General features: G+C 37.6%; 1 protein-coding gene across 4 annotated transcripts in view; it reads left to right on the top strand.

The window, feature by feature from the left end:
* The window catches only part of SON (SON DNA and RNA binding protein), a gene marked incomplete at both ends in the record, with an annotated part of 37,284 nt that extends 15,368 nt beyond the window's left edge, over positions 1–21,916 (top strand). For 2 of the 4 annotated variants that reach the window (XM_080696128.1, XM_080696126.1), the window contains 9 exons: positions 861–1,021; positions 2,940–3,086; positions 3,313–3,501; positions 11,407–11,517; positions 13,417–13,533; positions 17,500–17,647; positions 20,760–20,831; positions 20,940–21,055; positions 21,705–21,764. In XM_080696128.1, the coding sequence (XP_080552254.1) occupies positions 861–1,021; positions 2,940–3,086; positions 3,313–3,501; positions 11,407–11,517; positions 13,417–13,533; positions 17,500–17,647; positions 20,760–20,831; positions 20,940–21,055; positions 21,705–21,764 (1,121 nt within the window). Of the gene's footprint in view, positions 1–860; positions 1,022–2,939; positions 3,087–3,312; positions 3,502–3,602; positions 3,858–11,406; positions 11,518–13,416; positions 13,534–17,499; positions 17,648–20,759; positions 20,832–20,939; positions 21,056–21,704 lie in introns of those variants that run through there. The other 2 variants (XM_080696125.1, XM_080696127.1) reach the window with 2 other exon arrangements.
* Between the last annotated feature and the right edge of the window lie 381 nt (positions 21,917–22,297).

The raw sequence follows: 22,297 nt of genomic DNA, 5'->3' as shown, positions 1-22,297 counted from the left end.
CCTCTTGCCAATAGATTTGACATCTCCAGGATGGTTAGGATTATGTAAAGAAAAAGATGCAGCTGGGTGTGGTGTTTGCACACTTTAATCCCAGGATCTGAGAGACTGAGACAGGATGATTGTAGATCTGAGGCCAGACGCAGCAGTTTAGCAAGGCTGTCAGCAATTTAGTGAGATCCTGTTTCCAAATTAAAAAAGGCTTTGAGTGTATCTTGGAGGTAGAATGCCCCTTGTTTTGATATATAGCACCACAAAAAGAAGGAAAGAAATGCTAAGAGTAAGGCAGACTCTGCATTCAGTCCAATAAAAGCTTTCTGAAATCTTTTCAAAGTATGTAACTCCCAAAGCTATGACTGGTAAAGGAGGAGACATGAGTAAAATGTTTGTCTCATTTTATAAAATGGTAAAACTCCCATAAAAGGCAGAATGTAATGAATGAGTGCTGTAATAGTTTGTAGATGAGGCACTGTAGGAGCACATTGGAGTGAAATGTTAAATCTGAATTAATGAAGATTCTTTAGACGAGGAGTGCTTTAGTTTGTGTCTTAGGCTGTTGCCAGGAGAGTAGTTTTTTAAGGTTGAGATAATTTTGGGAAATAAAGTTGGCTTTGGCCAGCTGTAGACTGTATGGTTGGTGATCATTACAGTTTTATAGTAGGTGAGCTATTTTGTGTAGTATTTAAATGGGAATGTCAGTGTGGAGTTCATTCTTTAAGGGATCACCCACTTAAAAACTGAGCTAACAAGTGGTTTGATTACCACTATCTTTGCCTTTAACATGTTAATAGCATGTGAAACTTTTGATAATACAAAATACACAGCTGTTTAGGAAAAATGTTCCTTACATTTTTCTCTTACAGATAAGGCTCAACTACTTGAAATAGCCAAAGCTAATGCAGCTGCCATGTGTGCTAAGGCTGGTGTTCCTTTACCGCCAAACCTAAAGCCTGCGCCTCCACCTTCAATAGAAGAGAAAGTTGCTAAAAAGTCAGGAGGAGCTACTATTGAAGAACTAACTGAGGTAAGCTAGACAGAATTTGTTTTCATTCTTAAATGGATTATTCCAGGGATGTTGACTCTAGAGTGTGCCAAAACCCGAATTGTGGGCTGAACTGATAATGGCTGGCACCCAGTGGCCAAAACCCGAAATACAGATGTGGCAGCGGCAGAAGCTCTGTTTAGCAGGCCATTATCCGGGATGGCTAAGCTCCGCTAGCTAAAAGTTACTTCCCATTACTTTTGCTTTCCAGTTTTAGAAGCCAAACTGACTGAGGAATGGGACGGTTCGTTTGAATGGAGGAGGTGTTGAGTGAGCAACACGCAGAAGCTCGCCTACAGTTTCGTTTCCATTCACGACGTGTTCACTGATCGCCACGAGTGTACTGCATATACGCAAAGACACAGACAATCTTCAGAAATGATCTTTTGCCACCGGAGCTTGGAAATTAATGAGAATAGCTGGCCATTACCTGAAAGGAACTTCTTTCGCATCAACATTTCGGGTTTTGGCTGCTTGGTACCAGCCATTGGTGATAATGGCCGGCCATTATCAGTTCTTCCTGCAGTTCGGGTTTTGGCAGTAACATTTTAAATACACTTATTTTTGTTTTAAGATTTTGATCTTTTCAATTGAGGCTTTTTTGGGGAGGCTTTGTTTTATTTTATTATTGTTATTTTTGGGGGGGACGCTGAAATATTGCTGCTAGGATCCAGAAATACCACGGTTTCATATATTGAAACTTGTTACTGGCTAGCCTTATGCCAGCCTGCCACTGTCAATATATTATGTTCCCCTTGGTTACATGCTTGATACACTCTTGTCTTTTGGCTAACTGAGCTTTTTATCCTATTGTACTATTTTCAATTGATGTGATGAATTCTTCTGCTTGTATAGACACAGATATGCCCAAATTTATTCTGCTCTTTTATAAACCCAGGTAATGGAGTCTGTTCCTTTCTTTTACCAGAAGGAATTGACTTTGCTTTATGTGTCAGACTGCATTAATTGCACCCTCTCCATCATGCCTTATTTCCCATTCTTAAGTTCTGTTCCTTATGAGATTCAATCTACAAACATTTATGGAGAGACACGTTACTATCTAACCCTATCACAAATATTTCATATCTTTTATTTTGTCATATATTTGGGACATAAAAGGTTTCTTAATGTTTCTTCATGTAGATTTATTACAATATGAATTGCAACTTAAAAAATGACTTAGCAAAAAACTTTTATTGCTTAATTACCAAATACAAGCTCATTATCAAAATCCTTAATATTTTGCTGTTTTTAGCCTCATGTTCAGCGTTCTTCTCCCTTCTAACCCTTTTTTTCTTGCCTTTTAAAAACCACCACGTGACCAGAATGACTTTTCCTTTCCCAACCAGTTCTTGTTCTTCACTATGAAAATCAGGCTTATAATTCTTCAAGGATTATTCTTTGGTTTCAAACCCTGCCTGACTCTATTCTCTCTTAAAGCTTTTGTTCTTTTAGCACTTATGTACTCAGTTTGTATTATATCAGTTTGCACTTGTTATTGTGTTGCTCTGTAAAAAAAAGTTTCTTCAATTATTTGATGTATATGTATTCTGTCTAGTATTAGATTGTAAGCTCCTTTGGAGCAGGGACCATGTCTTCTACTTTTTCTTTTCTTCTTTTTTTTTTTTTTTGTATCCCCCATTCCCCAGACAGTGCCCAGTACAGTGCTCTGCACATAGTAGGTGCTCAATAAATGTTGTTGACTGACTGACCAGCCAGAGTGTGTGTAAATAATAGCTAAGAAGCTAAATTAATTACCTTTCTGTAACTTACCACTAATCTTGTTTACTTCTGAAATTTGGTTCTTTTATAAAAGTTTGAAATTTGGTTCTTTTATAAAAATGATGTTATTCTAGATAAACCATAAAATTTGATCTTTTGTTTGTTTTTACTTTTAAAGAAATGCAAACAGATTGCACAGAGTAAAGAAGATGATGATGTAATAGTGAATAAGCCTCATGTTTCGGATGAAGAGGAAGAAGAACCTCCTTTTTATCATCATCCTTTCAAGCTCAGTGAACCCAAGCCAATTTTTTTCAATTTGAATGTAAGTATTAGAGCTCCTTATGGATTGATGAAATGTACAGCTTGTGAACAATTTAAGCCCACATAGAGTTTAGTAAATTAATATTTGGCTTATATGCTATGAGAAATAGTGAACAGATTATTTCTTCCCAAAGTAAACATTTCTTTCTGATTATGTTGAAGATTTTTAGAAACTGCTTAATGTTGGTATCATTGGGTTTTAATTAAACATTATTTTTTTTTTTTAGATTGCTGCAGCAAAACCAACTCCACCAAAAAGCCAAGTAACATTGACAAAAGAATTTCCTGTGTCATCTGGATCTCAACATCGGAAAAAAGAAGCGGACAGTGTTTATGGAGAGTGGGTTCCTGTAGAGAAAAATGGTGAAGAAAATAAAGATGACGATAATGTTTTCAGCAGCAGTTTGCCCTCAGAGGTAAGTAAGAGAAATATTACATATTTTTTCTTTTTTATACCTGAATCTGCCATTTTATTGTTATTTTATATCTGATTTGGATTCTGTTTCACTCTTCTTAGGGCCGGGTTAAACGGCAGGGCCGGGTTAAACGACAGATGAAACAACCCGCAGCTTCTCATTTGACAGTAACTCGATGCAATTCACTTTGTGGAAGCAAGCCACAAAGTGAAAAGCATCGAATTGCAGAGAAAAGTGTTGTCACATCCCTACCCAACATTGGGCCCTCCTTGCACTTATGGGAAGGTAGCCCAAGGTACAACTATTTAGCTTCCCGTTTTGCTTCAAGGCTCTATAGCTCTAGATTTTGGTGGTAGCAAACTAATTGGGTAGAGGGATTGAGTGGAGAGAGGCAGATCATCAGGTTCAACACAAGAACTAAATTGGAAGAGGTCATTGTAGGCTGATGTGAACATCTTGGGTACATAGCTGATTACCCTTATTTGATGGTTTTTAACTTATTTCTGTGGGTTGTTTGTCAGATAGCCTTTAATTTTAATAATTTTTCCCTTCCTTATGCTACCTTGGCCCTTTGGAATTCTTGTGTTTAACCTAATGGTCAGCCTTGGTATTCCATTCCCTTCTCCTTCCCCTCTTTGCTACTATTAAAAGTTGGAGAAGTGAAATTCACACCTTGAAATTTCCACATGGCTATAGTTGTATCTTGTCAAAATGACGCAGTTACAATGCCAAGTGTTTAAACAACCCCGTTTAAAATGCCGCCTGATTAAATAATGTGCTGCTAAGTATAGTGCACATGAAAACAGCAAGACTTGTATATATATGTAAATATATATATATATCTGTATCTTTGTATGTATCTCTGTATCTGTACCTTTGCTGTATCTTTTAATAAACAGTTTACTTTTATTTAACTCGTTGTGCAAAATCACACTTGGGATCTGGGAGGGTGGAGACTTACTAGGGGAGGTGGGAGTTTTAAATGATACCATAGACTAGTTGTCATCACCTTTTGCCCTTGGTTTCCGAAGCCTTAACATTTGTCCAAGGACTGGACTAGATACCTGATACCTTATGGATTTCTGTTTCTTGCATTTCTGGGTCTGAGAGGCCTATACTATTCACTTCAGGTTCCCTGTATTGGCCATATCGTCATCTTCAGTAAACACTTACAATTCTACAAATCCAGTTTCTAAAATCAGAAAGTAAACAGAACCCAAATCAGAAACTTTTGATACCAGTATATTTTTCCCTAAGCTATTCACAGGAGACACTTCATTTTTGTTTTTTTGGACCGGCATTTTGAAAAGGAACCAGTTCTATAAAGTGAAGCTGAATATGAAAAGTAGCCAGTGCAACTTCAGTCAGAAGTGATGGTCTGTATGCACATCGAGTTCAACAGTTGAAGCAAGTTGTGCCATCACCAGTGACGGGAGGGAGGGACAACTGGTTTAGATAGTATTTTAGTGAAACCAGTGGAGTGTATCAGTTTTTAATCTCCAAAGTTAGTCTGCGTGTACATTTCAAAATAGGAAGGCTAACTGACATTTGCAGCTATTTTCTTGTAGTAGCTGAATATTAACCATGATATACAAGGCTAAACAGACCGATATGAATGCTTTTCGGAATTACTATATTTCTGATCAAACATTTAAACAAAATTGGAAAAAATTTAGCTAGGGGAGATTATGAGAGAAAGATTGAGCTAGGGAGATGAGTGAAGGAATTCCAAGAGATTTTTTTTATAAGTGACTATTTTGACTTCCTTCAGTTGAACATGGGAAAAGTGCTTAGTAAATTCTGATTACACTTTTTGATCAAGAGGAGGACTTGTTTATATTATTTGAATTTTAGTATGCCATTTTCAGTCTTAACACTACAGTGTGATGCCTTTTTAGCCTTTTCTAGGTCAGAAGTGGTCATCAGATTTTAATTAAAGTTTGAGAATTATTTCGTTGATAGAAAAAATGATTTATTAAACCAGAAGGAAAAGAGGCTCTATTGAGAGGGCCAAATGAAGCAAACAGATGATTGCTCTTCTGGGAAGATACATAAAATATTTGACAACAGAACACTAAGCACTGTAGTTTAGAATCAAATGATATATAGGCTAACTTTAATTCTAAACAGAGAAATGCCAAATTTACAAGAGAAAAGGGGATAGGATTTTGTTTTCAAATTTGTACTTTTACCTAGCAGTAATGTTAAACACTAAAAGAACTGTTCACATGTAAAAGGAAAGTTCTTTTCATCTTTATAAACGGAAGCTGAGAGTATGGTGGGGCACACCTGTAATCCCCATACTTGGGAAGTTGAGGTCGGAGGATTGCAGGTTTGAGATTAGCCTTAATAGCCTAGTGAGACCCTCAACAACCTGTCAAGACCCTGTTTCAATTAAAAAAAAAAAAAAAGCTGGGGGTGTATCTCAGATACCTCTAGGTTCATACCCGGTACCACAAAAAAAAAAAAAAAAAAAAAAGTTTGTGGTTCTTCAGTCTTGATTATAAAACATTTAGGTAAAGATCACAGATTTTATCTCTCATTAAGGCTGAATTATCCTTGATATAATTCCTAATCCCACCAATTATCTTGCACGAGAGTGCTTTTTGGCCTGAGTGGATAGACATGGATGGATCAACACAAATCCATATATTATGGAAAAGCAACTCATCAGACTGTGTGCATTTCTGCCCTAGCATCATCTACCTACCCAGAAACCAGCCAGCATCATCCTGAGTAAGGAATGACTACAGTACTTTGACCATGTTTGATTTATAAACAATGAAATAAGTGTTGGAAAAACATACTAAAAAACAGTCCTCAGGGGTACTAATTCTTGGTAATAAAGTTAGCAAAGGCTTATTGGTTAAAAAGACTTAAACATAATCGTTGACAGAGGTGTAGATGGATTGTTAACTACACTTAGGAGCACTAGTGGAATTTCTGTGGGTTTAATATCAAATGTTTTAGTGGCTCAGCTCTAGCAGTTGCTTAGATGTTGACTTCATGTCAAGTAGCGTGCTAGGCTTATATTATCGAGTCATATGTCCACATCCCAATGAGATTAAGATTCTCTTAGATTTAGAAGCTCTGAATGAACACAGTTTAGAAAAATGAACTACTTGGAATAAGATGAAAATTTCAACTGGAGGTTAAACACATAGGTTCTAGTCCTGGTAATGTTGATCCTCGCTGGTCACTGCTTTCTCCCCAGAGACTCTTGGTTTATATTGGGTTTTTCTGAACCATTAGGAACAGGTTTATGTTTCCTGTTAAAATTCATTTAGATCAAGAGGTTATAGGGTTTTTTATGGTATAATAAAGACTCAACTCAGCTTTTGAAACCAAACATAATACCAGACATTATCTAGTGTAGTTTTTCTTTTTGAAGTTATTTGGTTAGGTATGAACCTGTGTGCTTTAGTAATTTTTGCTAAATATTTTTAATTAATAGGCTAGATGCTTTCTCTTGTTTGCTTATTAAAATTTTTCTTTTGTGCCTTTTGTGGTAATCTGCTATTTCCTGTGTAGAAAACATCTTGTAGGAGTTATTTGACTATGATTTCCTGACAACTGTATTTAGCTTTTTTACATCCTTTCACTGACATCCTACAAAATTGTTAAGCTACCAGTTCTATTTATGAGAAATAGTTGGATCAACAGAGGTGTAAACTGATTTATAAAAAGTAAAAGTTGTACAAGGTACATGTAGATGTGTATAATACAGAACCTGAAATGTGTGTTGCATGGTGCTGATTGCACTGTGTTTATGTTGTAAGCAATCTGCTTTTCTGTTGTAGTAGAAATTCAAGAGCTTAGGTAGTTTACATTAATGTGAGAATACTTACCTTTTAAAACAATTCCTAGAAAAAGGGAAATTAAGCATTTTTTCCATAATAATACCCATTTACCAGAGAATTGTTTTTATATATAAGTAGCAAACCAGTCAATAATTTATCAAGGGAAGCATAAGACTTGTTGATGACAATTGATAATAGTATCTTAGAATTTTCTCAGCTTTTTGGAAGGTCTTTTAACATCATTTTTGTACCTTTTTCACATTCCCTCTTTCTGAACAATACTGGAGAGTTAAGATTCTAATGTTCTTTTTTTTTTTTGGCGGGTTGGGGGTGGAACCCAGGGGCATTCTACCTCTGAGCTACAACCCCTGCTTTATTTTTTTGTTCTTTATTTTGAAACAGGGTCTTACTAAGTTGCGGAGGGCCTCACTCAGTAGCTGAGGCTGTCCCCGAACCATGCTCCTCTGGTCTCAGCCTCCCGGATGCTGGGATTACAAGCGTGCGCCACCACGCCTGGCTCTAATGCTCCAGTTTTCTAGCGTAGTCAGTCACCAGCCACTGAGAAAAATCATTTATTACACTAGCCACTTTTTAAGTGCTCAGTAATTATCACTGCGGAATGTTCTGTTGGAAAGTACTGCTGCAGAGGGTAGCTGCTATTTTATGGGTTAATCCTGATGAGTACCATTTTATCTGACTCTATTACGCATTATTGCATAACCTGGGTTACCTTTAAAAGCCAGAAACAGGCTTTTTGATGTAAACTTTTTAGGATTCATAAGAGGTTAAGATAATCTTACTGCATCTTATTTTCAACATATTTTCTCACATTACAAAATATGAAGTTAGGTAAATTACTTGGCAGACATAAAATTTTTAACATGAACTTGCAATTATTAAGTAAATGAAATTAACCCTGGAAAAAAATTGTAATTTTATCTAAAGTAAGTTTATAGTATCAAGGATGCTATATTAAAATATGTGATTTTTCTATGAAATTTTACTGAGTTATGAAGGAAGCTTCGTCCTGAAAATACATAGTAAGGAAATGTCTCTAGAAGGATGAATTCACAAATAAGTATATTCATTTGTGTTCCACTTGGAAAAAAGTTTTTTATTTTTGAAAAGATTCCAGAGCCATCAAAATTTATAAGGCTAATACATAGTTAGAAATTTGGAATCAGGGGTTAGGACAGTGGGTAGACACATTTTCCCCAGGATCCAAGTCTTTCCAGAGTAAAAACTTACTATTAGCCGGCGTTGTGGTGTTCACTTATAACCCCAGCATTTGGGAGTCTGAAACAGGAGGATCGTAGTTCCAGGACAGCTTACAACTACTACTTAGTTGAGGACCTTTGCAACTCAGTGAGACCCTGTTTCAAAATAATAAATAGGGCTGGGCGTGTAGCTCAGAGGTAAAATGGTCCTGGGTTCCATCCCCAGTACCGCAAAACAACAACAACAACAAACACTATTTCTACCTAAGTACACTTAGATTTATAGATTGCTGTGAAAACCAAATTAATTCTTAGAAGGTTAATGAGACAGTATTTATCTCATTTGGTGGACCTTCAAAAATTACCTTGATAATCCCACTTGACAGTTTTAGGAGACATCTCAGTTAGGCCTAGGGGGGGTATAACTTTTTTCCTGAAATATCTGTGTTCCCAAATTTAAGTCCAAGGGCGCCATACAGAGTGGAGTCCTGGGAATTAGTTCATGGGAGAAGTGAAAGGTGAACATGGTACATTTTAAAGTGTTTCTGTTTGATTTTGCTAAGATTAACTCTTTGAGGTCTTAGAAGTACTCTTAATTTGTGTGGGTAATTTACTAAGCAATTAGGAGCTTTAAAGATCTACAGTCTAGTAAACAATTAGAGAATGAATTCAGTTTAGTTTTGTTTTCATTTTAAGAAGGCATTTTACTTAAGAGAATTTATGCTTTGTGGAAGAAAAACAATTTAGCTAAAGGAATCTTAGGTGACTCAGCAAGAAAACCAAGAATGATGGTGTAAGGGTTTCAGAAGGTAGGAAAAGGAAAATTAGTAAATCCTTATTATGCATGAGTTATAATTCTGTCAATCGTATAGTCTTCTCTACAATAAAAGTCTAATTTAAAAAAAAATTATTTCGAGCTGGGAGTGGTGACGCACGCTTGTAATCCCAGTATTTGGGGAGGCGGAGACCAGAGGATCTGGGTTTGAGACCAGCTTCAGGTACTTAGGCCCTCTGCAACTTTGACCCTGTTTAAAAATAAATAATAAAAAGTAGGGCTGGGGATATAGCTCATAGGTAAATGCCTCTGGATTTCATCCCCAGCACTCCCACACACACAAACACACGAATAATTTCATATCCAGTATATAGGCTAATGTAGCTAGGTCCTACTTTAAAAAAAGATCCTTAGACGTTAACTATTTTACTGAATTCCTTACAGTTGTCATCCAAATTGCTTATATATGGCCGGGCATGGTGGCACACACTTGTAATCCCAGTATTCGGGAGGCTGAGACCAGAGGATCATGGTTTGAGGAAGCCTCAGCTACTTAGACCCTTTTCAAAAACAGGGCTGGGGGTATAGCTCGGAGTTAGAATGCTCCTGGGTTTTATCCCCAGTATCACGAAACAAAACAAAAAACCAAATTGCTTGTATATGAAAACAAAATCTTCCTCTGTTTCTTAAGGATTTTGTAAAAATGAATTTTCTGTATAAAATAACTAGAAAGTATTAGTGGGTGAAATGATGTTAAAAGAAAAATCAAGAATTACTGTGTTGATAGAAATAAACTTGTGTGCTTGAGTTTAGACAAAGTTCAATAGCTTTTTTAAAAAGTTAAGCTGGGCGTGGTGGCGCATGTTTGTAATTCCAGTGATTGGGAGGCTGAGACAGGAGGATCACACAGGTTTGAAGTCAGCCTCAGCTACTTAGTGAGGCTCTCAGCAACTTAGGGAGACCCTGTTTACAATAAAGTATAAAATAGGTCTGGGAGTATAGCCCAGAGGTAGAAAGACCCTGGGTTTTACCCTAGTACCCACAGAAAGTTAAGATTCTAATTAGCTTAAGATTTTTTTCTTCGTTTCTGGGTTTTTTTTTTTTTTTTCTGCTGGTGCTGGAGATTGAACCCAGTGCCTTATGGGTGGCTAGGGAAATGCTGTGCCACACAGCTATATCTCCTGCACTACCACAAGGTTTTTTTGTTTGTGTGTGTTTTTTTTTTTTTTTTTTGTATTGGGGATTAAACCCACTGATTAAACCTCTGAGTTACATCCTCACCCCTTTTTATTTTGAAACAACGTCCTGCTAGGTTGTTGATAGTCTCACTAAATTGTTGAGGCTGTCCTCAAACCTGTTATCCTCCTGTCTCAGCCTCCCACACATTAGGTTTATAGGCATGAGCCACACCCAGCTTAGTATAAAGTTTTAATAGGTAGAATATGATTGTTTAGAGAAAGAAGAAACAGACTTTAAAACTGTATCTCATTAAAAAGGCGTTAATTGATTTTATGGGCTGTCAGAAATAGTTTAACTTCGTTAATGTAGGTAAACTGAACATTTTGAACATTTTAAAAGATTTATTTATATATTGAATTTATTCTTTGAAGAAAATTCAGTTTTTAAGCCCGGATTTTATCCATTTACAACATAGCGAAGATGTACTGATTGAAGAAGTGATCAGTGACACTGAAATGTCTTCTCCTTGTGTATTCAAGAACTTTGCTTACTGCTTCAGAAGGTTATGCTGATAAATAGGGGGAAATGAGAACTGCTGAAGTCAAACATTGACAATAGTTCAAAACATTCTTACGGTACGATAAGTGACTTTTGTAAGTGAAGGCTGGAGACTAAATTCTTAATGGCATTTTAATCTGTGAGTATAGTGTTATATTATCGGAAATACATTGAAATTAGTCAAAGTTCAGGTTCGGTTTTTCTGTTTCTGATATTTTTTAATCTACTTACCAGAGTTACTTTACTTTTTTCAATCTTCCCACTTGTATCAGTATGTGAGGGTGTTCTCGACATACAGTGAGTAAAGATAGGAGCACTTTTCGGAATTTAGGGGGCTATGGTAATTTGAGATAATTATCTATGTTTTCTTTCTTAGCCTGTGGACATCTCTACAGCAATGAGCGAACGGGCACTTGCTCAGAAAAGACTCAGTGAGAATGCATTTGATCTTGAAGCCATGAGCATGTTAAATCGAGCTCAAGAACGGGTATGTAGCAGTTTTAATTTCTAAGTGAAAATCTGACTGGTTGGTTGAGTTGTGATAAGATCATAAGGAGTGATATGCCATTTTTCTTAATTAGTTGGCTTAATTATTTTGAAAAGTACTTTTGGGCCTTTTCATTCAGTAAATTTCGTTGCATATCACGGTGAGAGAAAAGAATACAGAAAATTTCCTGCACTTAAAGAGTTTACAATCTGGTATATAAAAATAGCCTACTGCTCAGAAGAGCCCTATGAATTTTGTAGGTACCAGTAATCTCCATGTTTTAGCTGAGGAAACGGAGGTAGAGTAGTCCATCAACATAACTTGTAAGTTGGGAAATTGGGATTCAAACCCAGGGAATTTGAATGCCGAGTCTTTGCTGCTTTTAACAATGGGTAGCTCTTCTAGTTCTCTTACCTCTCTATTGTTAAGTCTGTATAGAAATAATAAGTCTGTTCAGACAGGAAACAGTATTGTTGACAATACCAGGTGTGCAGTAATTGTAATTTGAATGAGTGATTCTTCATCACAATAAATGGTGGTGATATAGCCCACATTGTTTTCTTTTTTATGTATTTGAGTAAACTCTATTTTGATTAATCTTTAAGCATGTGTCAGGAATATATTTCTGGATTGTATTACCTAGAAGGAAATAATTAGATATCCCAGAGCTGGGCACATGGTAGTGTACATTTGTAATCCCCGTATTTGGGAGGCTGAGACAGGAGGATCTCTCAGATTTGAGAAAAGCCTGAGTAATGTAGTGTGTAACCTATTGAGACTCTTGTTTCTAAACATAAAATAAAAAGGGCTGGGGCACAGAGGTAGAATGCCCCTGAGCTCAATTCCCAGTATGAGGAGGAAAAAAAAAATTCCAGGCTGTAATGGCATTTATTAGAATGACTGGTAAAAAGAGAAGATGTAAATATTTTTGCCATCTTGTGTGTGTTTGTAAGAGGCAGGGGAGAGAGAGGAGACAGACACACACACACTCTGGATATTGAACCCAAGGGCATTCTTCTGAGCTATACCCCCAGACCTCTTTTTTATTCTTTTATTTTTAAACAGTGTCTCACCAAATAGCGGAGGGCCCCACTAAGTAGCTGAGGCTGGACAAAAACTTTCAATTGTCCCATCTGAGCTTCTTAAGTACTGGAATTAAAAACATGGGCCAGCACACCTGGCTCATCTGAATTCTTCTCTGCATTTTTCATATATTGGTGTGACTTTTTTTTGAGGTACTGGGGATTGAACCCAGGGGAATACTACCTTCGAGCTACACCCCCTCAGCCCCATCTTCTATTCCTTATTTTGAAACAGGGTCTCACTGAATTGCAAGGGTCTCACTAAGTAGCTTCGGCTGGCTGAGAGAACCCAGATCCTCCTGTCTCAGCCTCTCAAATGCTGGGGTTACAAGCATGCGCCACCACACCTGGCTTTGGTATGACATTTTATTTTATTTTTATTTTTTGGTGGTACTGAGGATGGAACCCTTCTATCTCCGTGCTACACTCCCAGACCTATTTTATATTTTTATTTGGAAACAGGGTCTCTTAAGCCAGCTGAGGCTGGCTTTGAACCTGTGGGGTCCTCCTGTCTCAGCCTCCCAAGTGCAGGGATTACAAGCGTGCGCCACCACACCCAGCTTTGGTATGACATTTTAAAGAATGAGTTTTGTAGCTTTGCTTTTTAGAAATAGCCTCATGTTTGTTACAAGATTCACTGAATGGTTTAAAACTACTTTGGAAAGTTTAGGAAAACATTTTATATATGTGTAACTTCAGTAGTATTTAAGTGTGTTAACTTTTTCAGGAACTAAGCCAGTTTTCTTTAGTGAATTGACCAGTGGCATTTTAATTAGGTAAATCATTTTACTTAATCAGGGTGCCCTCTTTTCTTTAGATTGATGCCTGGGCTCAGCTGAACTCTATTCCTGGCCAATTCACGGGAAGTACGGGAGTACAGGTTCTGACACAAGAACAGTTGGCTAATACTGGTGCCCAGGCCTGGATTAAAAAGGTACACAATATATGCATATGTGAAAGTGTTGCAGTGTAGAGTTCAAACTGTGGAATATGTTTTATGAAAAATGTGAGGAGGCTAGTGACTCTAACCACAGTTCCCGAGTAAATTTGCTATGTATGTATGCTTCAGGATGGACACTGAAGATGGACCGGAAACATGAGACAATGGCAAATGTATAAATATGGCTCAAGAGCCACTCGGTTTATATCATAAGGTTATTCTTTTTTAATTTTATTTTTTTACTTGTTGCTGCTGCTGGTTTTGGTGGGGGTGGTTTTATATAAATGTGTTATGAGTACTATCAGGTACTGTTCAGAGTATTCTACAGTTTCTGTTGGACTACTAATCACTTCAAAGCAGTGGTTCTCAAATTTTTCTTGTATATTAGGATACTTTATTACAGTTTATTTGTGGTGGATTACTCCTCCCAAAGAGCCTTCTAGCGCCTAACATTCCATTCCTCTCTTCCTCTGTCCTTGTCCTCTCATTTAGTGCCTGCACCCTCTTGTAAGATCCTGTGTTCCTCCTCTTACTCCTCTTGTGAATCCCAGGCCCAGGTCCCTACGTGGTGGTCCACTATTAGTTACAGCAAGTGGGTTGGGAGGCCCTAGTACTAGCACTGCATGTGGAGGACTTGCTGTGGGATTGGAAGGCTGGGGGAGGATGGCTGGAGTGTGGGGTGGGTAGTGTTGAAGGGTGGTAAAGGAGGTGGGATGGGCATGGAGATTACTATCTGTGGACCACCATTTAGGCCTTGCTGGCCTCTGGTGATCCACAGGCTCAATTTGAGAACCACTGATTCCATGAAACAAACAGGATTATTTTACCAAAAATCAAGGGAGAGGACGGACCCTTCATGCTACGAAGATGTAGGTGCGCCTGGTCTGATTCCTGCAATGAGGTGTGAACTCCACCTACGACTGCCTCATTGTTGGGGGAGTCTTAGGTGGTTAAGAAGGGCTTTCTGAAGGAATGTATTCTGGTGAAGGGTTGTGGTTTTGGTTGGATGGGTGATGAGAAATTTGTTTCAGGAGTACTGGCAGCATAGCAGTGCTGAAACTGGGAGGCTGCGTGGTCTAATGGATTGGGAATGTTTCTTTATCCTGCTGTACTCCTGACGCCTTGTGTGATCATGGGCAAGTAATTCTTTGGAATTTCAAAGTCTCCCCAAAGTGTCAAGTGGAGACAAGTGTTTAATATTCCTCCAGGAGTGGTAATCAGTAATGTGGTGCGTACCTGTAAAGAATTGCAATGAGTGCCATTCATGGATATGCTGTCTACAAAAATGAGATAAAGGTTGCTTTGGACATTTTAATCTCATAACATTCCAGTCTCAGTAGCATCATCTCTGTTGATCCTCATTTAGCAAATTAAGACATCCTTGTTTCATCTTTTTTGAAGAAATAGTGGCGCTAATATGTGTACAGTGAGTACACATTAAAAAATTAAAAATTAAAACTTAATGTAGTGTTCTGGGGGTTGGAGTTGGGAAAAGTGATAGGTACATTTTATATTACATTAAGTTATGAAAGTGCTTCATGTAGTCTTTAAAAAAAAGGTTTTCATCTTAGGCAGAAGTGTGTCTATTTCTTTTGGTGGTGCTGGGGATCTAACCCAGGTCCTTTTGCATACTAAGTACATGCTCAACCACTAGACGATACCCGCAACCTAGATTCCCTAATACTATTTAGTCTTGAAGGACACTGCTCAGTATTTCAGAAAGTTAGATGTGAAGCATACGAGTTTTAGGCACATAATAAAAGTCCATGAACAGTGCTAGGCAGGCACTTGTGAAGGCACGCTCGTGTAAACTTTTGGTCTTAATTTCTGTAGTGATGTTTGTTTCTATCTAAATATGTTAAATAACCAGTACAAAGCGAATCTTCTCTTGATTCACTTATCTTGATATAGGCTTTCCACAATTTAAACTTTTTGGGTACTGTCAGACTTATAGACAGATTGCAGATTTTTAAGTAAATGTGTAGCAGAACCTTTAAGACAGTTTCATCCTTGTACTTTATATAAAATACATTTTAAGAGTCAAATCATTTTGATAATTATCACAAGATCAAAATGTGTTCCTAAGACCCCATTTTAAGTTATAGAAGAGTGAAAACTTTTAGGAAAATAATCATTTGTATTGTATAGAATTACTGAAAATATATTTACTTAGCATCAATTATTTAAGAAACATTGTGTAATAATGAACCAGAACATTAAGAAGTCATTGCATAATCGAAAATTAAATAGATATCATAAATACATCTACTCATTAAGTGTTGTATTAAGAAATTTGTCAAATTATATTTGACTTTTCTCATGTTAGTCCCAAACTATCATATGTTAAAAACCACTGGCAATGATAATGTTCTGTGTGCTTTAGTTTGATTAATCAGCCTTTTTGGTGAAGTGTTTATATCCTGGGTGGAAAAAAAAAACAGATGTTAGAGAATGGGAACAAAATTGGAAACCTGGGTTATTTGGGGATTTTATATTGTACTTTGTCTGCACAGTTGCCCTTTTTTTTAGGCGTGTTCCCTGGAAAAGAGGGGCAGATGAACTTGGAAGTAAGTAAAAACCATTCTAGGTGTGTAGCATCAAGGCAGTTGATATCCAAGCATCAGCTAACTTTTCTCTTATACATCTACACTGCATGGCCTGCACCAAATAAGGAACTGAACCAGGGGTATGTTTCTACCTCCACAGCTGCCTCCTTCCATCAGAGCACCTTGTTGAACTTAATGTCGAGTCACATTTCATTAGCATGTTTCCTCCCCAGCATTTAATTACAAGGCTGGGAAACAAAGATCATACAGTTTTACTACTTTTTAAAGACCCATGCTTTTCATATTTAGCATTAACTTACCAATGAAGGAAATGATTTCACGAGCTGCCAACATTTTTGACTCCCTCTGTTAATAACTTGTTAGGTTTGCTAAAAAACATTAACCTAAAATTTAATTGACAAGGAGAAATAAGACACGATTTGGAGATACATACAATTCAGTAGTAGAATGCAGTACTCTTTGTTAAATGTACGTGGATGCCCATTAAAAAGAGGCATCGACTACTTCTTGATGTGAAAATATTTGTTGACCATGCTAATGTGTAGTTGTGCATCTTAGGACATTAAGTGGTTTTGCTGCTTTGATGGAAATTATGGTTCAGTGGGTTGGATACAAGAGAGATGATTGTTCACAGAATAACCTGTGAACTTTCACCCCTCTGTATGGAAACTTGTTTCAGGGCCAAATCCTTGTAGCTGTCTTCTTGCCCCGGTCAGTGCCAGCCGTACTATTCACAACACTGCTGCTACCGAGGCCTAGGTATGTAAACATTTAAGGAGTTTTTTAAAAGTCTTTTAACATCGAGATAGGTTTTAAGAGAAGTCAAATTCATTTTGGTGTATTTTATGTGATTATCTTCAATCTATTACTGTGTAAATTTATAGAGTTGTTTCATAGGGATTTTCTAAGTAAAAATATTTATACTTGCTTTGTAGTAGAATGAGGAAGAAAACTTTGGATGACATCAGTACTCTTCTTCAGTGTCCAAACTTTCTAAATGATTTCTGGGCTTTATTCGTAAACTAGGTACACCTGGGACATTTACTATTATTGACTTTTAACATTGCCTTCTTTTTATTTTGCAAGCTAAGAAGAGATACCAGTGAAGCTAAATAGTGGACGAAAACAGGAGTGTTCTATTTTTTATTTTTTTTTTGGAGGGTGGTATGAGGGGCCAATGTTTTAAAAATGCCATTTGACTTTTGAAATATTGTTACTGTGAAAATAGACCGTTTATACTATATACAATATGTATTAAGTACAGAAGCATTTAATTCTGACAACAGATCTAGATGTAAAAATAAGATTTTTCCTTTTTAGAAAGTTACCAGTGAGTCTATACTCAAGTTCTAACTATAAAATGGGGACATTTTACCTTTCTTTCTTTGGATAGGATCAGTTCTTAAGAGCAGCCCCAGTAACTGGAGGAATGGGAGCCGTTTTGATGAGAAAAATGGGCTGGAGAGAAGGAGAAGGATTAGGAAAAAACAAAGAAGGAAATAAGGAACCTATCTTAGTTGATTTCAAGACAGACCGGAAAGGTAACCAAGTTATTTTTGGAAATGTTTTTTATACCTCTTAACATTTAAGATTTTATTGCTTTTTATACAGTATTGTGATCCTGAACTTGAGTTTTTTTTCTTGTATAATTAACAGCTGTTTGTCAGAAAAAATACATTAACTTACTTAACTTTCACACACAGGTTTTTATTTTTATTTATTTTTTTTAGCGGTACTGGGGATGGAACCCAGGGGCATTTTGCCTCTTAATTCTACACCCCAGTCCAATTTTATTCTTTATTTTGAAACAGGGTCTCACTGAATTGCAGAGGGCCTCACTAAGTAGCCGAGGCTGTCTGCAAACCACGATCCTCCAGGTCTCAGCCTACTGAATGCTGGGATTACAAGCGTGTGCCACCACGCCCGGCTTTTTGGTACTGGGAGAAGTGTACCCTAGGGGCATTCTATCTCCATACTGCACGCCCCCCCCCCCCCTTTTGTGGGTCTGTGGATGGAACCCAGGGGCATTCAACCTCCGAGCAATACCCCCTGCCCTATTTTTTATTCTTTATTTTGAAACTGGGTCTCACTGAGTTGCAGAGGGCCTCACTAAGTAGCTGAGGCTGTCCACAAACCACGATCCTCTGGTCTCAGCCTCCCAAATGCTGGGACTCCACCACACCCGGCCCTTTTTGTTTTGAAACAGGATCTTACCAGGTTGTTGAGAATCTTGCTAAATAAGCTAAGTTGCTGAGGCTGGTAGTGAACCTGTGATTTTTCATGGGTTAGTCTCCCAAGTACGGGCATTACAGTTGTGCACTACCATTGCCTATCCATGGTATGAGCTTTTTATTCATTATTTAATTTTTTTTTTTGTATTGGGGATTGAACCCAGAGTCTACCTTTGAGCTACACCCCCAGCCCCGTTTTGTTTTAAATTTTTGAACATGGTCTCACTTAGATTTATGAGTCTCACTAGTTGCTAAGATTGGCCTTAAATCTGTAATTCTCCTGTGTCAACTTCCCAAATAACTGGGATTATAATTTAGCACCACAACACCAAGCTTGGTTTCAGCTTCTACTAGTTGCTAAAAATGCCAACCTGTATATATCTAATTTTGACTTAAAAAAAAAAAGCATATATATTTTCGGTGGTACTGGGTGTGGAACCAAAGGGGCTTTTCTACCTCCAGGCTACACTTCCAGACCTATTTTATATTTTATTTGGAAACAGGGTCTCACTAAGTTGCTGAGACCCCTCACTAAGTAACTGAGGCTGGCTCCGAGCCTGTGCGATCCTCCTGTCTCAGCTCCCTAAGCACAGGGATTACAAGCGTGCGCCACCACGCCTGGCCCAACTAGAAAATAATTTTTACAAAGGGGAATTTCCATTTTGTTTTCTCTTTCTCATTTTTTGCACTGGGGATTGAATTCCAGAGTTATCTATCTCTGAGCTAAAACCTCAGCAATTTTTTTTTACTCTTTATTTTGAAACAGTGTCTCACTAAGTTGCAGAGGGCCTCACTAAAGCTTGCTGCAAACCTGTAACCCTCCTGTCTCAACCTCCCAAGTGCTGAGATCACAAGCATGTGCCACCATGCCCATCTTGTTTTTTCTTAACAGCCACAAGCTTGACTTGATTTCCAAGATTGATATTTTTCCTCCCCAGATTTATATTTTTCCTTCCTTTTCCTTTTTTTCAGTCAGTAGTTAAATTTTGTTGGGGCTGGGAAATAGTAGTCCAGCTGCTGGCAGTGGTGTCCATATCTAGGAACTGTTAAATCTTTAGATACTGGCAAGTGGAAGGAGGTCTGTACAGCCTGCACATGTAATACTTAGTACCACCAGACCACAGCTAGTTTGTAACTTAAGTGGAATCACAAGTGGCTGCTGATTCAGTATTTTAATAGCTGTTTAGGCCCAGTTTTTAAAAAACTGGAATTTGTTTTCTTTTTGTAGTCAGACATTATCTTGGAAGTAATTTAAGCAATTAAATTGTTTAAATAAATTTGGAAATAAGACTCACTGAGCACCAGGTACATATGTAATTCCAGGGAAAATTCTCCTTGCAGTTTTATGTGATCTGGCTCTTAGTTCTCATAAAATAGAATATTTCCCAGGATAAGTTTGGTGAAGGTTATTATGTCAACTTGTAAGTGGTTGAAAAGTTTTCTTCAGAATACATAGACATTGGGAGTGCATTTTTTTGGGGGGGGGCATGTAAATAAAGTTTTGGAGAGGATGTTGTGCAAAAGAGTGTGCTGGTGAAGGTACCCATTTATCCCTGTAGAAACAGTGCCTTTTCCACATTTGTGTGTGTCTTAAAATTCTTTTGGCTAGGTTTGGTGTCCACTACTTGGCATCTGAGACAGGAGGATTACAGGTCTCAGTAAACCTTGCAAAACCCTGTTTCCAAACAAAAAAGGGCTGGGAGTGTGTCGTAGAGGTAAAAAAAACTTTGGGCTGAATTCACAGTATCACACGGAACAAACAAAACCAAAAATAACCCCCCCAAAATTTAATGTTTGTAACATGCTCTCATCTGGGCACTGTCTCTTAAGTTTTTTCAGTACTGGGGTGGAACCCAGGGGCATTCTACCGCCAAGTGACACTCCCAGCCCTATTTTTTTATTCTTTATTTTGAAACAGGGTCTCATTAAGAAGCTGAGGCTGGCTGCCAACTGCGATCCTCCTGTCTCAGCCTCCCGAATGCTGGGATTACAAGCCTGCATCACCACGCCCAGCTTGAGCATTGTCTAAACAGGCTGAGGCAGGATTACAGGTTTGCAGCCAGCATCAGCAATAAGACACACACACACACACACACACACACACACACACACACACACACACAATCACTTGCAATAAATAATCACTACATCTTAAGCTTATAAATATAGGACTGGAGATACACAGTAAACAAAGTTTTTACTATATTAATATACAGTAATCTTGTGCTTTGTGGACACATGTATACAGTTCTTAACCAAGGTATATGAATATGAAATAAAAATTTGTATACTGAAATGTCAAAAGAGAAGATAGAGAAATGAATACATTGAATAATTGAAAAGCATAGATTGAGGTTTAGGCTTCTGCAGTAGTGGGAATTTTTGTCTGTTTTATATTGAACATTGGCATTTTTTTTTAAAGGTCTTGTTGCAGTTGGAGAAAGAGCACAAAAGAGGTCTGGGAACTTCTCTGCTGCAATGAAAGACCTGTCAGGTAAGAGCACACTTTTGAATTTCCTCTTGTCCTACTTATCCCTTGAAATCATAATTTGCTGTGGTTAAAAATAATTCGTAACTGGTCATTTATTTTTTTTCTCTGCAGGCAAACATCCTGTATCTGCCTTGATGGAAATCTGTAATAAGAGAAGGTGGCAACCACCTGAATTTCTTTTGGTCCATGATAGTGGCCCTGACCATCGCAAACATTTTCTATTTAGGGTAAATATGAATTTCTGTACTATTTGTATATGTTTATTAATTTGATGGCATAATATCAGAGGGTGAGGGAGAAGCACAATACAGTGGGAGAGGGAGGGATGGGTTTATATATATATATATATATGTGTGTGTGTGTGTGGGTAGTGGGATTTTCAAGCATTGAAGGTGCTTTTTAATAAGACCTGTGAATACTCTGTTTAAAATAATTGGAAGCCGGGCGTGGTGGCGCACGCTTGTAATCCCAGTGCATGGGAGGCTGAGACAGGAGGATCGCGCAGGTGTGAAGCCAGCCTCAGCTACTTAATGAGGCTCTCAGCAACTTAGTGAGACCCTGTTTCCAATATAAAATAGGTCTGGGAGTATATAATCCAGAGGTAGAAAGCCCCTGGGTTCCACCCCCAGTACAACCACCCAAAAAAAAAAAAAAAAAAAAAAGTTGCTATTTTCTAATGCAGTGTGGGGGTTAATTTAGGGCGAATATGAATTTTTATTATATGTTTCACTTTGGAAAACTTAATTTGAGCAGCAAATTACTTGCTGCTTTTGGGCTGAGATTAATTTAATTTACATAGTATGGGTAATATAGTTTTACAAAGCTAATAGATATTAAAGTTTGATGCTGTTCTTATTGTATGTTTTTCTTGAATAGGTATTGAGAAATGGAAGCCCTTACCAGCCCAATTGTATGTTTTTCTTGAATAGGTATTGATAAATGGAAGCGCTTACCAGCCCAGCTTTGCCAGCCCTAATAAGAAGCATGCTAAAGCCACAGCAGCTACTGTGGTTCTTCAAGCAATGGGCCTTGTACCAAAGGACCTCATGGCTAATGCCACTTGCTTCAGGAGTGCCTCACGTAGATAGATTGAGGTTTTATATTAATCATTTCAGATAATTTTACTCCGCATCACAATGTATTTCCTCCTTAATGTTGTAAATATTTGGCAATTTAAGACATTGTGTAAAAAGCAATCTGTACAAACATCTCCAGGCTTTGATTTTTGTACCATGAAAATTGTATTTAACCATACAGGGTTTTGGTATGTTTATATTGTTTACCTTAGTGATGTATTTGTTGAAGTGGCTAACATCCAAACAGTTGTTTGAAGGCATCCGTAATCTTCAGTGTGGAATGTTAAAAACGCTTTTATACTGTATTTTGTACTATGATGTAACTCCCCTTCCTTATGGCTAGGCTGCTGTAACACTTGCCTGTAATCAGTGAAGGGCTGTGCACCTTGTACT

This window comes from Muscardinus avellanarius (assembly GCF_963383645.1).
Source record: "Muscardinus avellanarius genome assembly, chromosome: 5".
NCBI lineage: Eukaryota > Metazoa > Chordata > Mammalia > Rodentia > Gliridae > Muscardinus > Muscardinus avellanarius.
This window is presented reverse-complemented; position numbering and strand designations above follow the sequence as displayed.